At 40.5% G+C, this 18415-nt stretch overlaps 1 protein-coding gene across 3 annotated transcripts in view; it reads left to right on the top strand.

Moving 5' to 3' along the window:
- The window catches only part of DNAH3 (dynein axonemal heavy chain 3), a 219907-nt gene that overhangs the window by 136893 nt on the left and 64599 nt on the right, over window positions 1-18415 (top strand). For all 3 annotated transcript variants that reach the window (XM_016929616.4, XM_016929615.4, XM_016929617.4), the window contains exons 42-43: window positions 12842-12945; window positions 15521-15815. In XM_016929616.4, coding sequence (XP_016785105.2) covers window positions 12842-12945; window positions 15521-15815 — 399 coding nt within the window. The remainder of the gene's footprint in view (window positions 1-12841; window positions 12946-15520; window positions 15816-18415) is intronic.

The following is an 18415-nucleotide window of genomic DNA, read 5'->3' as shown; positions in this document are numbered from 1 at the left end:
CTGTAATCCCAGCACTTTGGGAGGTTGAGGCAGGCAGATCACTTGAGGCCAGGATTTTGAGACAAGCCTGGCCAACATGTTGAAACACCATCTCTACTAAAAATACAAAAATTAGCTGGACATGGTCGTGGGCACCTGTAGTCCCAGCTACTCAGGAGGCTGAGGCAGGAGAATTGCTTGAACCTGGGAGGCAGAGGTTGCAGTGAGCTGAGATATCACACCACTGCAATCCAACCTGGGCGACAGAGCAAGACTCCATCTTAGAAAACAAAACAAAAAATCTCAAGCAATTTGAAATATGAAAATCATATCGCATTTTAACTTTCTTCTCCTTTAAAAAAAGTTTTAATAGACTTTAGTCTTAAATTTATAGAAAAATGTTGCAGAAAATACAGAGAGTTTCCATATGCCACTTCTTCTCACCCACACAAACACAGTTCTTTCATTAACATCTTGCAGTACTGTGGTATTATAGTTACAATTGATGAACCAATATTGCTAAATTATTATGAACAAAGTTCATAGTGTACGTTAAGGTTCACTCTTGTGTTGTATGTCCTATGGGTTTTGACAAAGATGTAAATGTCATGTATTCACCATTACAGAATCATGCAGGATAGTTTCACACAACCCAAAAAAATCCTGTGCTCCACCTCTTCATCCTCCCTTCCTTTCCTGATCCCCAAGCAACCACTGATCTTTTTACTGTCTCTATAGTTTTGACTTTTCCAAGACATGATATTCTTGGAATCATACAGTATGTGAAATTTTTAGACTGCCTTATTTCACTTAGCAATATGCTGTTGAGGTTCCTGCATGGATTTTTGTTCCTTGTTAGATTGCTTCTTTATCACTTAATAATATTTCATTGTATGTATGTTTATCCATCCACCCATTAAAGGACATTTTGGTTTATTACAACTTTTGGTACTTATAAATAAAGCAGTTATAAACATTTATGTAAAGGCCTTTTGTGAACATAACTTTTCCATTAATTCATTTAGTAAACACATAGACATGCTATTGCTGGATAATGTTAAGGCTGTGTTTACCTAGACCAAGTCAAGAAGAACAGATTTCTTAATAATTTAGGGTCTTTCTATTCATAAACATGGATTATCTCTCTATTTATTTAGACTTTTTTATTTCTTTGGCTAGAGTTTTATAGTTTTCCTCATATAGATCTTGTATATTTTTTGTTAAATTTATACCTAAGTAGTTCCTTCTTTTTTGGAGTTAATATAAATGGTATTGTGTTTTCATTTCAAATTCCACTTGTTCATTGCCTGTATATAGAAAAGCAATTGACTTTTGTATATTAATCTTGTATCCAGCCATCTTACTACAATCACTTATAAGTTCCAGGAGTCTTTTTGTGGATTCTTTGGGATTTTTTACATAATTATGCCACTGACAGACAGTTTTATTTCTTCCTTCCCAATATTTTATTTCCTTTTCTTGTCTTATTCCATTAGCTAGGACTTCCAGTATGATGCTGAACAGAAGTAATGAAAAAGGGCTTCCTTATCTTGCTCCCAGTCTTAGGAGGAAAGCATCTAGTTCTTGGCCATTAAGTGTGATGTTTAGCTGAAGGTTTTTCATTGGTATTCTTTATCAAGTTGACAAGTTCCCTCTATTACTAGTTTACTGAGAGTCTTTGTCATGAGTGGATGTTGGATTTTGTCAAATGCTTTTTCTGAATCTATTAACGTGATCATATGATTTTTCTTCTTTAGCTTGTTAATGCAATGAATTACACTAATTGATTTTCAAATGTTGAGCCAGACTTATATACCTTGGAATAATAATAATCAAGTGGAATAAATATCACTTGATTATGGTGTGTAATACTTTTCATATGTTGTTGGATTTGATTTGCTAATATTTTGTTGAATATTTTTGCATCTATGTTGATGAGAGATACTGGTCTGTAATTTTCCTCTCTTATAATGTCTTTATCTGGCTTTGGTATTAGCGTAATGCTGGCCTCATAGCATGAGTTATAAAGTGTGTTCTTTGCTTCTATTTTCTGTAAGAGATTGTAGAGAATTTGTATCATTTCTTCCTTAAATGTTTGATAGAATTCACCAGTGAACCCATCTTGGCCTGGTACTTTCTCTCTTGGAAGGTTATTAATTGTTGATTAAATTTCTTTAATGGATAAAAGCCTATTCAAATTATCTACTTCTCCTTATGTGAATCATGTAAATCATGTCTTTCAAGGAATTGGTCTATTTTATTTATCAAATTTGTTGGCATAAAGTTGTTCATAGTATTTATTATCCTCTTAATGTCCATTGAATCAGTACTGATGGCCTGTCTTTCATTTTTTTAGTTTTTTTTTTTTTTTTTTTTTTTGAGATGGAGTTTCACTCTTGTTGCCCAGGCTGGAGTGCAATGGCATGATCTTGGCTCACCGTAACCTCCTCCTCCCAGGTTCAAGCAATTCTTCTGCCTCAGCCTCCCGAGTAGCTGGGATTAAAGTCATGTGTCACCACGCCTGGCTAATTTTGTATTTTGGTAGAGATGGGGTTTCTCCACGTTGGTCAGGCTAGTCTCAAACTCCTGACCTCAGGTGATCTGCCTGCTTTGGCCTCCCAAAGTGCTGGAATTACAGGTGTGAGCCACCGTGCCCAGCCTCATTCTTGATAAAAGAGAAGTCTTTTTTTCTTGGTTAACCTGTCTAAAGGTTTATCAATTTTTTTTTTTTTTAACAGATGGGATCTGCCCGGGCTGGTGCTGGCCCCAAACTCCTGGACTCAAGTGATCCACCTGTCTCACCTTCCTAAAGTGCTGGGATTACAGGCATGACCCACTGTGCCCGGCCTATCAATTTTATTAATCCTTCAAAGATACAGCTTTTGTTAATTTTGTCTATTAATTTCCTGTTGTCAATTTCATGATTTCTGCAATAATTTTTATTTCTTCTCTTCTGCTTCCTTTTATTTAATTTGCTCTCTTTAGTTTCCTAAGATGAATGCTTAGATTATTGATTTTAGATCTTTCTTTTTGGCTGTGCACGGTGGCTCACACCTGTAATCCCAGCACTTTAGGAGGCCAAGATGGAGGATCCCTTGAGCACAGGAGTTTGAGACCAGTCTGGGCAACATGTCAAAATCCCATCTTTACAAAAACAAAAAATGAAAATTAGCTGGGTGTGGTAGCGCTCACCTGTAGTCCCACCTACTCAGGAGGCTGAGGCGGGATGATTGCTTGAGCCTAGGAGTTGGAGGCTGCAGTGTGCCATGATCATCCCACTGCACTCCAGCCTGGGTGACAGAGTAAGAGAGTGAGATCCTGCCTAAAAAAAAATTAAAAAGTGTTTTATTGCCCACGATGCATTCTATCTTGGTGAATGTTTCACGTGAGCTTAAGAAAATATGTAGTCTTCTATTGTTGAATAAAGTAATAAATGTCAATTTGATCCTGTTAATTGATGATGGTGCTATTCAGTTTCACTATATTCCTACTTATTTTCTGACTGTTATCTGCCAACTACTGATTGGCAGGGGTGGTTGAAGTATCCGACTGTGATATTGGATTTGTCTATTTCTCCTTAAAGTTCTATCAGTTTTGCCTCATGTATTTTGGCATTCTGTTTACATTTGAAAAGTGAAAATAGTATCTAATTTAAATTTCTTTTTTAAATTAGAAGTGAGGTTGAATTATATATAAAGTGGTAGTTTGTTTTTCATGTTTTTTATTTAATGTTTTTGTAGGTTTTGTTTCTGTTTTGTTTTTAACAGACTGTGTCCTCTTTTGTTTATTTTGCCTGGAATGTGATGCATCCTTTCCGTCAGCAAGGAAAAAAATAATTTTCTGGCTCCCATAACCATCATCTCCTTTTTTCTTGTTTTGGGGCTTTGGTCTTTCGAGGTGCGCTTTTCATTTTGATATCAGCCACCCACAACTTCAATTATTCTTTTTACTGTCTTGAATTATTTTAATTCTGCCTTTGTATCTTTTGTTTCTGTGGCAGGCTTTGTTAGTGCAAGGATGGGAAAGTACAGGCCATGGAGTGAAATTGTCAGAGTTCGGATCCTGGCTCCAACACTTAATACTGGGGTGACTTTGAGCAACTTCTTTATCCTCCTCAGTTCCCTCAATTATAAAATGGGGACAATAATAATAGTAAGGATTAAATGAGTTAATACATGTAAAAATACTTTGAATAAAGCATGGTATGTAGGAAATGTTAAATAAATGTGAGCAATTTTATTGCTATTATCATCATCATCTCTTAGGGCATCCATCTCACTTTTTATCTCATCTTGTCTTTTCATCTTAGTTTGTTTTTCCTTTTTTGCTTTCTGTTCCTGCTTCATTTAAAGTTAGGTCTTTCTGCACCTTATTGAAGATACCAAACAGTTTTCCTGAAATTTGGCTTCAAGTCCTGCAAAAACAAGTTTCACCCTGGCACGGTGGCTCACCCCTGTAATCCCAGCAGTTTGGGAGGCTGAGGCAGGTGGATTTCTTGAGCCCAGGAATTTGAGACCATCCTGGGCAACATTGTAAAACCCTGTCTCTACAAAAAATACAAAGAAAAATCAGCCAGGCATGATGGCACACACCTCTATTCTCAGCTACTTGGGAGGCTGAGGCAGGAGGATCACTTGAGCCCAGGAGGTTGAGGCTGCAGTGAGCTGTGATGCACCTACAGCCATGCTTGACCACTGCACTCCAGCCTGGGTGATACAGTGAGATCCTGTCTCAAAAGAAAAAAAAAGTTCAGAGATGAATTATTCAGGTTAATCTCCATATGACATTCCTTTACATTGCAATATTTTTTTCACAGGCTCCACATGTTGTTTTCTGCCTTCCTCATCCTTCAAGATCAATCTGTTCATGCTCTGTCTGCAGAGATGGTACATGAATTGCCCTTGACCTCACTTTCAGATCACTTTGTGGTGACCTCTTTCCTTTCCTTCTGCAGCTAGAGAGTCAATGATGTGATGTGCACAGCTCCCACTCAGTTTCTAGATAATTTTCCCTTATAATATCTCCTGTCCACAACGATGGCCTCATCTCCTCCCTCCATGCCCTACCCAGCAGATGCAGCATAAAACAAACCATAATTTTCATCGTGTCCTGCAAACTGACTTCTTTTGTGTATATCCTCTTTTGCAGCAGCTTGTTTTTTTTAAAAAAAAAAACAAAAAACAAAAAAAAAAAAACAGGTTTTGGCTGGGCGTGGTGGTTCATGCCTGTAATCCCAGCTACACAGAGGCTGAGTTGGAAGGATTGCTTGAGCCTGGGAGTTTGAGACTAGCCTGGGCAACATAGCAAGACCCTGTACTTTCTTATAACCATATTCAAAAGCTTAAAATGCCTTTCTAGCCTGTCCATGAGGGCCCATGATTAAAATTCTAATGCCGAGTGCTCCAGGAAGGCCTTCCCTGACTTTATGGGACATTGTTTTCTAGGCTTTTCATGATATGCAAGACATGGCATAAATGGATCTCTCAAATAAGTGCTGGAGGAACTACACTGGGAAGCATACACTAAGGAAAGCAAGCAGACCCTTGTGGGATTCTGTCAATGTTGGGCTCACATTGTTTGACATGGACCTTTGTTTGTCAACCCAGGGATCCATTTGTCCCGAAAGTGCTTAATTTCTCTTCATTCACTCATTCATTGTGTGACCTTTGAAAAGTCACTTACTGCTCAGTTGAAAAGTTTACCTCATTTTCCCAAGTGCAGGAGAGGAAAGCAGAGCTGGGGTAGGGGTGGTAGGGGTGATAGAAGTCATTTACCAATTCATTACCAATCCATTCCTGAATTTCTGCTATTCTCCTCTTTCTACTCTCACACCCAGACCAGAGTTTAAGTTATAATCACAACACAAAGAGAACAGGAGCCATTATTCTGATGAAAACCAAGAAGAGCTAGAGCTAAACATTACCAAGTGCCTTCTGTGTGCCCAGAACTATGCTAGATGTTTGATACATATATCTCACTCACTCTCCGTAGTGATTTTCCGAGTTTGACATAAAACCAGGCCTATTTTACAGGTGTGTAAATGGTAACCTTAGCCAAGGTCACACTGCTGGTAAATCTACTTTTACTAGTTAAATCTTTTCTCTTCTCTTTTCTTCTCTTCTCTTCTCCTCTTCCCTTCCCTTCCTTCTTTTCTTCTCCTCCCCTCCCCTCCCCTCCCCTCTCCTCTTTTCTTTTCTTGACAGAGCCTCATTCTGTTGTCCAGGCTGGAGTGCAGTGGCGTAGTCATGGCTCATCACGGCTCACTGCAGTCTTAGTGCCCCAGGCCCAGGTGATCCCACCTCAGCCTCCCAAGTAGCTGGGACTACAGGCACATGCCACCATGCCTGGCTAATTTTTGTATTTTTTATAGAGACAGGATTTTGCCATATTACTCAGCCTGTTCTCCAACTTCCAGACTCAAGTGATTCATCCACCTTGGCCTCCCAAAGTGCTGGAATTATAGGCATAAGCCACCACGCCCAGCCAAATCTTTTCTCATTAGCCTAAATGTTCCCAAATCAAGCCACAAATTAGCTCTAGCTCAACATCAGCAAAGGAAGAGGGAAAAATTTTTTTACCAATTCAGTCTTTTAGTATCTCCTTTTTATTGTAAAAGCAATTCTATTCTATTAAATAAAAATTATCCTTAAGTATCTCTTTGTTCATACCACCATATCACAGTCATTTCAGTTTTCAAAAAATCTGTTTCCTTGCTTGTCTACCTGATTTCATCTCTTTACATGGTTACCATAATGGTATATATTTCACTCTGTAGTCTATTTTTATCTATCATTGTTTCTGAAAAGCATTTTCTATGCTAATACTTAGCTTTTGCAACTATCATTTTAATGACCAAAGAATATTCCATCCATCTTATAAGAGCTAATTTTACTTGTCTCCTAATGTAGGATATGTAAGTTATTTCTTTGCTATCACAGATGGTGTTGCATACTCATGTATACAGATTATTTTCATTGTGAATTATTTCCTTATGATAAATTCCCAGAAATGGGATTTCTGACTTAGAGAACATTCTCGTCGCTCTGTAAGCATTGTGCCAGATTGCTTTCTAAAAGTGTTGCACCAGATTGACTTCTAGGTAAGGCTGCAGAGTGACGTAGAATAACAGAAGCTCACTTTTAAAATACCTAACAAAATCAGCAACAACAAACGTTTTTTAATCCTAAAAAGTACCCAGCAATAACCAAAGAATGAATTACAACTTAATTCTACAAGCATTGTGAAGTAGTGAATAAGGAGAGAAAACAAGATTCTGGCCTGGCGTATCTCCCAACTCAGAACCTGCCACCCCTCTGTCTTGCTAAGAGTGATGGGGAGAGGAAAGCAGGTCAGTTGACAACACTCTGAGTTCTCGCTGGAAATCACCAGCGGAGAGGAAAGGGGACCATGATGATGGCTGGGCAGCTGCACAAAAGGTCTAAGAGAAACTCTCCATCATGGAAGCCCCTGTGTGATGCTGGAGGACCTTAGTAGGGATGGGAAAAAACGCCAGGTTTTGCATCTTCCAGAACCCTGTGCTGCGTGGGGACATGAGCTGAATCCTTCGGGAGTGGGGCACATCACTAGCTAGGATGGGAGTGAGATGGACCCATGGTTCAGGAAATGTAGACAGATTTCAGAGAGAGGGTACAGTGCTCAGATTTTCCAGCAAGGGTAACTGAGCTTTTCCCTTTACCCAACCCTATGGATTAAGGCTATAGGAAAGAAAGCCACACACCATTCCTTAAATAGTGGCCAACACTGTAGATAAGATAAACTGGCCCCAGATAATGTTGGGAAACATGTCAAGAAGAATTTACCCAATTATATCAGAGCAGAATGGTAAGGCAATCATGCACACACCAGAGAGAGAGAGAGACAGAGGAGAGAGAGAGAGAATGTTTAACAGAAAACATGAACCAAGAGCCAGAAAATATTTCTGTTGAAAGAATTTTGTAATAATAGAAGTTTAAATTTTTAAGTTCATAAATGAATAGTATGGTATACTGGCAAAAGAACAGAAATATAGATTAATTGAATAGAATTGACAGTCCAGAAAGAAAACTCTTGCATTTATGGTGACTTGATTTTTGACAATGGTGCCAAGATGATTAAATAGGAAAAGAATGATCTTTTCAACAAATCGTGCTGGAACAACTGAATTACACATGTAAAAGAGTGAATTTGTAGTTCTGCCTCACACTATAGTGAAAAATTAACTCAAAATAGGTCAAAGACTTAAATGTAAAAGCTAAAACTATAAAACTCTTAGAAGAAAACATAGATGCACATTTTTATGATTTGGAGTAGGCAATGATGTCTTAAGACAACAAAAGCACAAGTGACAAAAGAAAAAATAGGTAAACTGAACATCATTAAAATTAAAAACTTTCGTGCTTCAAAGGACAACATCAAATGAAAAATCCCACAGAATGGGTGAAATTTATTACAAATTATGTACCTTATAAGGGACTCAAATTTAGAATATATAGAGTGATGATAATTTAATAATAAAAAGACAAATAACACTGTATAAAATGGGCAAAATATCTGAATAGACCGTTATTTACAGAAGATATACAGGCCAGGCACACTGGGGCTCATGCCTTTGGGAAGTTGAGGTGGGCAAATCACTTGAGCCCAGGAGTTTGAGACCAGCCTGGGCAACATGGCGAAACCCCATCTCTACAAAAAATACAAAAATTAGCTAAGCATGATGGTGCGTGCCTGCCTGTAGTCCCAGCTACTTGGGAGGCTGAGGCAGGATGATCACCTGAGCCCAGAAGGCAGGGGTTGCAGTGGCCAAGATCATACCACTGCACTCCAGCCGGGGTGACAGAGTGAGACCCTGCCTCAAAAAAAAAAAAAAAAAGATATACAAACGGCCAATAAGCCCATGACAAGATGCTCAATGTTATTAGCCATCAGGGAAATGCAAATTAAAACCACAATGAGATACTTACTTTACAATAACTAGGATGGGTGTAATTAAAAAGATGAAAAACAACAAGTATTGGTGAGGATGCAGGAAGATCAGAACTCTCATCTACCATAATGGAAATGTAAAATGGTGCAGTAGCTTTGAAAAAGAGGCTGTGACACTTCCTCCAAAGTTAAACACAATCCAATTTAATTTAACTCAAAAGTTACACAATCCGATTGTGAGCAGATCACTTGAGCTAAGTTCAAGACCAGCCTGGGCAACATAGCAAAAACCCCGTCTCTACAAAAATTAGCCAGACGTGGTGGTGCATGCCTGTTGTCCCAGCTACTTGAGAGGCTGAGGCAAGAGGATCACTTGAGTCCAGGAGGTTGAGGTTGCAATGAGCAAGATTGTGCCACTGCACTCCAGCCTGGGTGACAGCTAGGCCTGGTCTCAAATAGACACACACCCACAAACACTTTTTTAAGTGAAAGAAGCCAGTCGCAAAAGAACACGTATTATATGATTCCCTTTATATAGGCAGAATAGGCGAATTTATAGAGACAGAAAGTAGATTAGAGGTTGCCAGGGTGTGAAGTGGGAGGGAGAGGGATTTGGCAGGTGACGGCTAAGAGGTGTGGGGTTTCTATCCAATGTAATGAAAAGTTCTAAGGTTGATTGTGGTAATGGTTTCACAACTCTGTGAATATTAATATATTTACATGTACATGTGGTTTTGGTATGCTAAAAGTACAACTGAATTGTACACTTGAACTAGTTGGATTATATGATATGTAAATTACATTTCAGTAAAGCTGTAGAAAGTTTGTAGATGAAGTGATAAAACTACTAAATTAGAGAAATAGAGGAACTGCAGAGTCAGAGAAACAGATTGGGAATAAAATAATGCCATCAATGATCTAATAAGTGAATTAGAACCAGCAAGAAATAAAGTATACAAGGCTAGACATCTACTATATTGCTTAGAAATAAGGTTTGAGATAATTACACATACAACAGAAGAGAAAAACATTGAAGTAATCAGAGACAATACAATTGATATGGAGACCAAATAATGCTAGTTCCTTAAGAACTCCAATCAATAGTATAAATAATATATACAAAGATACAGATGCAGAAACTTCTCTTAAAATGAACAGTTGTTTCTACCAATTGTAAGAGTATGCTATGCTCTAAGGAAAACTGATACATAATAATTGACCAGAAAATATAACATAATTAAATTATTGGACTTCCAGGTAAATATCTGATGGGCCTCAGTTTCTGCACAGCAATTTAAAATGCAAAAAAAAAAAAAAAAAAAAAAACAGAATAGAGCAATGTCTGCATACCTTAGAAGACAAGAAAATATGACATAGACTATTACTCTCACTGTTAAAATACAAAAGCAGCAGGCGGTCATTCTCAAACACGTAAGAGCTGAGAGAGTTGAGCACCTATAAGCCCCTTCTTGGAAAAAAAAAAAATGAGGCTGGGCATGGTGGCTCATGCCTGTAATCCCAGCACTTTAGGAGGCCAAGGCAGGCAGATTGCTTGAGCTCAGGAGTTTGAGACCAGCCTGGGCAACATAGCAAGACCTTATCTCTACAAAAAATAAAATAATTTGCTGGGTGTGGTGGCGTGTGCCTGTGGTCCCAGCTACTTAGGGGGCCGTGAGAAGATTGCTTGAGCCTGGGAGGTTGAGGCTGTAGTGAATTGTGATTGCACCACTGCACCACTTTGACTTAGGCAATGAGTGAGAACCTGTCTCAAAAAAGAAAGAAAAAAGAGAAAAAGAGAGAAAGAATGAAAGAGAGGAAGGAAGGAAGGAAAGAAGGAAGGAAGGGAGGGAGGGAGGGAAGGAGGGAAGCAAGGAAGGAAAGAGAGAAGGGAGGGAAGGAAGGAAGAAGGGAGGGAGGGAAGGAAGGAAGGAAATACAGAAGGAGAAAGAGGGAAGGAGGGAGAGAGAAAGAAAAAGAAAAAGAAGAAAGAAAGAGACGAGAGAAAGAAGAGAAAGAGGAAGAAAATTAGTCAACTAAGAGATGAATTAAAACAAAGAACTCTTAAGTGGTCTGTGTTAAAAGGCCTGAGCATTGAATCTATTTAAAAGTTTGAGCAGTGAATCTATTGAAATATAAACATAAGACTAAGGAATGGGGAAATTATGGTTGCAGAAAAAAACATAAATGAATATGAACCCTGACAAAGTGAAAGTTATAGTGTCAATGACAACAAAAGGAACCAGAGAAGGGGAGCTGGAAGGAAGAGTTAATCACCTCACAGTTCACAAAGGAATCAGTGAAATTGGTCTAAACTTGAATCGTTTGTATTCACAATTGAAATGGTCTGATATCAGGATTTGCCTTAAAATACTCCAAAGAAGGAAGAGGGGAAGGGAAGGGGAGTGGGGAGAGATGAGGGAAGAGGAGAAAGGAAGGATGGAGGGAGAGAAAGGGAAGGAAAGAAAGAGACGGGGAAGGGCTGGGCACAGTGGCTCACACCTGTAATCCTAGCACTTCGGGAGGCCAAGTCGGGTGGATCACCTGAGGTCAGGAGTTTGAGACCAGCCTGGCCAACATGGCAAAACCCTGTGTCTACTAATAATACAAAAATTAGCAGGGCGTGGTGGCGAGTGCCTGTAGTCCCAGCTACTTGGGAAGTTGAGGCAGGAGAATTGCTTGAACTCGGGAGGCGGAGGTTGCAGTGAGCCGAGATCATGTCACTGCACTCCAGCCTGGCAACAGAGTGAGACTCCATCTCTAAAAAAAAGAAAAAAGAAAAAGAAAGAAAGGAAGAGAGACTAAAGGAAAAATGAATATGTTGCTGGTTGGAGGTAGTGAAATGGATGAGACAAAAATGGCAAAATGATCATGTTGAGGCTGGATAATGCGTACAGGACGGTTTATTATACTATTCTCCTTACTTTCATTTTTTAAATTTTTCTCACAATAGAAAGTTAAAATACAACAAAATAACATTAAATGATTTATAAAGCATAATGACTTTAATCCCTTAATGACTTAAAATTATGAAATACCTTTTAGGACCCAGTATCTCTTGTAGTGACAAAAACTGTACCTGAAAGTCAGCAGGTCCTTCAGTTTCACTTCAATCTCCTTTTCTTTTGCTAGATTTAAGTAAAATTAACTTTAACATAGTTATTTTAAAATAGTATATGTCCAATGAGTCCCCTTCTTATAAAATCCTTTCTTTCATCTATCTGTCTTTCCATCTTCAGTATGTTTGTGTGTCTAGAAAGAGGGCTAGAAGGATTGCCATCAAAAGTTATCTCTGGATGTGGGATTTTGACTAACTTATTGTCTTCTTTTTTTGTTCTTTTTTTTAATTGTATGTATTTATTGATTTATTTTTGAGACAGAGTCTCACTCTGTTGCCCAGGCTGGAGTGCAGTGACACAATCTCGGCTCACTGCAACCTCGGCCTCCTGGGTTTGAGTGATCTTCCTGCCTCAGCCTCCCAAGTAGCTGGGACTACAGGCACGTGCCACCATGCCCAGCAAATTTTTTTTCATTTTTAGTAGAGATGGGGTTTCACCCTGTTGGCGAGGCTGGTCTTGAACCCCTGACTTCAGGTGATCCACCCACCTCAGCCTCCCAAAGTCCGGTGATTACAGGCGTGAGCCACTGTACCTGGCCTTGTTCTATTTTAATACTTGCTGTTTACATTATGAAAACTAATTTAATAATTTGCATAATTAGCACCTATCATTTTTACACAAATAATAAAGTCACTACTCTTTAAAAAGTGTTGTTTCAGTTTATACACTTTCCAGCAATGTATAAGTTTCACCACAACTATGCCAGTACTGGTAGTTAAACATTTTCATATGCTGATAACTGAGGGACTTAAAATCCTCAAATATGGGAGGCAAGTAAAGCCTTCATGTGCTAACGATCTGTTTTGTTTCTTTGGGTCCAGGAAGCATCTATGATTTTTATTTTATCAAACAAGCTAGTGGACATTGGGAAACGTGGACACAGTATATCACCAAAGAGGAGGAAAAAATTCCAGCTGGTGCAAAGGTATAAAGAGAATCATTGGCCATGGAACTTTGGTTTCCAGAATTATCCAAATATTCTCTCAGGTGGAAGAATTAACAGTCTTTGCGAGGAGTTTTAAGGGCTTTCTTTAGAAAAATGTTTAAACATGAGCTGCAGTGGACCTGCAAAAACATGGGCTTTAGAATCAGAGAGACACAGCATCCTTTCTCAGCTTCAATTTACTCAACCAAAAAATGGCGGTGGGGGGAACATTTATGGGTGCAGAGGTTGGAGGTGTTATACATGAACACATGGCACATGCTAGGGGCTACATCAGTGTTTGTTGCTATTCTGATTATTGTCGTTATCAGTAATACCAGGTACTGGCCAGGCGCAGTGGCTCACATCTGTAATCCAGCACTTTGGGAGGCCAGGGCAGGAGGATCACCTGAGGTCAGGAGTGCAAGACCAGCCTGGCCAACATGGTGAAACTGCATCTCTACTAAAAATACAAAATTAGCTGGGCTTGGTGGCGCATGCCTGTAATCCCAGCTACTCGGGAGGCTGAGGCAGGAGAATCGCTTGAACTCCAGAGGCAGAGATTTCAGTGAGCCGAGATCGCGCCATTGCACTTCAGCCTGGGTGACAAGAGCAAAACTCTGTCTCAAAAATAATAATAATAATAATAATAACAACAACACCAGATAGTCATCAGTGTGCTTCTCAGTTATCTCAGCAAAAAAGGATTCTTTGAATCCTCAGAGATTTTCTTGATCAGAATTCTCTGAAAAGTAGGTTTTGATTAATAAGTTTTCTGATTAGAAAATGATACACCTACAACTCCTGCTCTTTTCAATCCTTGTGGAACATTTTTTCAGAGAGCTTTTATGTCCCTGTTAGTAGAATCTAGTGGGCATAGTTTATCTTTCTGAAGTGACTGGAGATGGTTCAGGCCCTGGGTGGAGTGGTAGGTGGTGGAGAAAGTACAGATATTGACAACCAAGTCAGACACCACGCAGGACCACAGCTGTATGTGTAAGGATGTGTCAAGCAGGGTGAATGTGTGCTGACTTCAGGACACACCTTGGGGGCTGAGTGTTGTAAAGCAACCCCCAGCACTGAGGTCCTAAACTTTAATTCTCCAAAAAGAGCTTAGTCACTTGAGCTCCAGGGATTTGCAATCTTGCTGAATTAACACAAGTAAAAGAGTCCAATGAAGAAAATATCTTCAGTTCTGGAGATGTTTCCCTTGTCAAACAATTGTCCTAGTTCCTGAAAATAAACATCTATGAAACCCAGCTTGCTTTAAACTCCCAGTCTTAGTAGCAAAATACGCATCTTGAACCTAGTTCTGCATTTAGCCTCACTTGCTGGCTATATGGCTTTGGATAAGTTAGCCAGTTTCTTCGAGCCTCATTTATTTCATCTGTGTTATTACATACCTGCCTTAGAAGGTTACTGGGAAGACTGTAGGGGGTAATACAGGCAAAACACCCATACTTAAGCACCTGTTACTTCTCTTCTTCTCAACTTTAATTCCCTTGTCTCATCTGTTTCTTTTCCTTTGATCAAATTGCTTGTAGAAAGAAGCTGAGCCTTTTTCTACCAGTATACATAGGGCCATTATGTCGCACAGACCTAGGTGGCGCTATTTGCATCACGGTCCAGTTTTGCTTTAGAAGGCACCATTGACATGATCCATGGTGTGAATGGTACTCTCTGTAGTTGTACAACACAGTGGCCCCAAGGTCTAGTCCCTTTCAGCCTAGACATAGAAGGAGACTTCAGTGTATGATATAATCATCTTCCCCCATAGAGGGACAAAATGTAGCCAAATGGCTGATGACAGGGTTCAAACTCAGAGAATCCAAGCCAAGGTCAGGTGCCCTGTCCAAATAGGGATTCCAGGAGCCCGAGACCCAGCCTTAAGAGTCCAACTGGGACCTGAATACCAGGAAAAGTGTGTATTAATACAATCCCCATATTGGAAAAGGCATGGGATTAGTAAGGGTGGGTCTTAGAACCAAGAATGTGAGTGTTGTAAAAAACAGATCAGAAACAAGCACAGATCATGGGGATTCAGGATCACACTTAAGCCCTCTGAGCCAGGCAGTGATGATGGCATAGGGGAGGTAGACCTTGCCTGGGACAAGGGAGACAAGTTGGTTCAGAGCAATGCTCTAGGAGCACAGCAGCTATGGACTGATCCTTACCACAACTGTTTATAATATGACCATTCAGTAGTGAAGACTGTAGACTTTGGAATCAGACAAGCTGGGATTCAAATCCCTGCATTTTCACTTACTTGCTGTGTTACTTGAGCAGGTTGCAGAAAGGCTCTCGACCCAGTCTTCTCATCTACAACACACAGACAGTAATGCCCAACTTTACATGCATGATCTTGTTTAATCCTCAAGCCAGCTCTGTGAATTAGGTGCCATTATTATCCCCATTTCACAGATGAAGAAACTGAGGCCCATGGAGAGGTTAAAGACTCGCCTAAGGTCATAAAGATAGTAAGGGATGGAGCTAGAATGTAAACCCAGGTCTCTTGAATGCCAAGACCTCCAGCTTCCTGGGCCCACAACCGAGACTCTCCCATGTCTGTGTGGTACAGGTCTCAGAACTCATCATCCCCACAATGGAGACAGCCCGGCAGTCCTTCTTCTTGAAAACCTACTTAGACCATGAGATTCCAATGCTGTTCGTGGGTCCCACAGGCACTGGCAAATCAGCCATCACCAACAACTTCCTTCTCCACCTTCCCAAAAATACATACCTACCCAACTGCATCAATTTCTCTGCCAGAACCTCAGCCAATCAGACCCAGGATATCATCATGTCCAAGTTGGATCGACGACGGAAGGGCCTTTTCGGGCCTCCCATAGGGAAGAAAGCAGTGGTGTTTGTGGGTAAGGCATTGGGCTGGGTCTGGACACAACCAGATTCTTCCACCATAAGCTGCAGCAAACTATAGCTTCTGCTTGTGGTGCCACTGTACATACCTTTACTCTCCCTGGGAGATCAAATATTTCCAGTTAATATAGCTTAGTATTCATTCTCTCCTCTTCTTTTTCTCCATCCTCCTTCCCTCCCTCCCTCCCTCCTTTCCTTCTTCCCTCCTTTTCTCCTTCCTTCCTTCTTTCTTTCCTTCCTTTCTTCCTTGTAGTGGAAGTAGTAATTTCAGAAGGGGGCTGTGCTGTTTGCCCGCTGGCATTTCCAAAAGCAACACACACCTTGTGATAAACCCCTTATTCCATTTTCTGTCAGATAAATGTGTTATCACTAAATGGAGGAACCTAATACTTGCCAAACATTTGTGAAATAAGCACAGTGAATTTTCCCAGGACTGTAACTATTTACAAAGCGTTTCCTCACTTCGGTCACTTGAGCCCCACAACCCTGTGAGCTTATTAACCATCATTGTCATTTTACTAGTCAGTGCATTGAGGCTCCAGAAGGTTAAATTTCCTGTTTGAGATCAAATATCTAGAACATTCTGGAGCTGTGACCCAAACCCAGGCTTTTTGGTGCCAAATACATTATATTTTCCACTATCTTACTGTTGACACATAGCGTTCTCATCTAGCAATAGTAATGCCCCACACTTCTGGATTATTTCAGGATATGCCTTTAAAACTCATGTATTCAGAGGAAATATTGCCTGAGTTCATATCCTTGCCAACTAACAGCTCCTCAGAGGCAGGGGTCCTATTTTATTTTACATTCCTTTTCTTTTCCTCTTTTTCTCCTTTTCTCCATCTTGCTCTCCCTCCCTATTTTTATGGTATATTCAAAAACAGGGTAAGCTTTGCAGCCAAACAGATCTGGTTTCAAATTTTACTTTTTTGAGAGAGAGAATGTCTCACTCTGTTACCCAGGCTGGAGTGCAGTGGCACAATCACAGCTCACTGCAGCCTCCAACTCCTGGGCCCAAGTGATCCTACTACCTCAGCCTCCCAAGAAGCTGGGACCACAGGCACATGCCACCACTCTTGGCTAATTTTTCCATTCTTTGTAGAGACGGGGGTCTTGCTTTGTTACCCAGGTGGTCGAACTCCTGGCCTCAAGTGATCTTCCCGCCTTGGCCTCCCAAAGTGTTGGGATTACAGGCGTGAACCACCATGCCCAACTTCAAAGCTTACTTTTTAACCCTAGGTATATTGTGGCTTAACGTCCCTGACCCTCAGTTCCTCATCTTTAACATAGAGTTAATACTATCTTCCTTATAAAGTTATTATCGGATTATATGAGATAATGTATATAAAGCTCCTAAAATGTTACCCCACACAAACTGGGCATTCAAACAATTGTTTGTTGAAGAAAAACTAAAGGAGCCCCCCCTTTTTTTTTTTTTTGAGACGGAGTCGTCTTGCTTTGTCCCCCAGGCTGGAGTGCAGTGGTGCGATCTTGAAGAGCCCCCATTTCATTGAGTGCCTCTGATGTGCCAGGACTGAGTAATATACTACTGGGGAAAATGAGTCCCTGCCCTTCGGGAAGTCTTAATATATTCTTGTCATTTTGGTTTTCTCATCAAAAACCCCAGCTCAGGCTGGGTGTGGTGGCTCACGCCTGTAATCCCAGCATTTTGGGAGGCTGAGGCAGGTGGATCACCTGAGGTCAGGAGTTTGAGACCAGCCAGGCCAACATGGTGAAACCCCGTCTCTACTAAAAATACAAAAATTAGCCAGGCGTGGTGGTGCACACCTGTAGTCGCAGCTACTTGGAGGCTGAGGCAGGAGGACCACTTGAACCTGGGAGACAAAGTTGCAGTGAGCTGAGATCACACCTCTGCACTCCAGCCTGGGTGACAGAGCAAGACTGTCTCAAAAACAAAAACAAAACAAACAAACAAAAAACTCCAGCTCAAGGCCTAGGGTCTCATCATCTGTTGCTCCCATTGAAGTTCAACTATTACCTGCTGGTCAAATTAAATACTCTATTTGCTGGGAGCTTGACTGTTGCCATCATATGGGGAGGAATTAACAAAATGTCTAGCACATAGTAGACAATCTATTTTGCTTGACAGAAATGGGAAAAAATTAAATGCCTGTTTTCTTTTTGTTTTTCTTGTCTTTTCTATTTTCTTTTTGAGGCAGGGTCTCACTCTGTTGCCCAGGCTGGATGGAGTGCAGTGGCACAATCTTGGCTCACTGCAACCTCTGCCTCCGAGGCTCAAACAATCCTTTCATCTTAGCCTCCTGAGTATGGGACCACAGACATAAGCCACCATGCCTGGCTAATTTTTTTTTTTTTTTTTTTTAATGGAGACAGGGTTTCGCCATGTTGCACAGGCTGGTCTCGAACTCCTGAGCTCAAGCAATCTGCCTGCCTCGGCCTCCCACAGTGCTGGGATTATAGGCATGAGCCACCATGCCCGGCCAAGCCAGTTTGTTAATGTCAGTCTATGCATCCTTATAGTCACAGTGGACAGAGATCTCAATGAGGCAGGAGAGCCCAGAACTCAGGAAAACCCCTTCCAATCTGGTCAGGGCATCCATTGACTAAGCCG

This window comes from Pan troglodytes, chromosome 18 (genome assembly GCF_028858775.2).
Source record: "Pan troglodytes isolate AG18354 chromosome 18, NHGRI_mPanTro3-v2.0_pri, whole genome shotgun sequence".
Lineage (NCBI taxonomy): Eukaryota > Metazoa > Chordata > Mammalia > Primates > Hominidae > Pan > Pan troglodytes.
The sequence above is the reverse complement of the archived record's forward strand: the minus strand, read 5'-3'. Positions and strand labels throughout refer to the sequence as shown.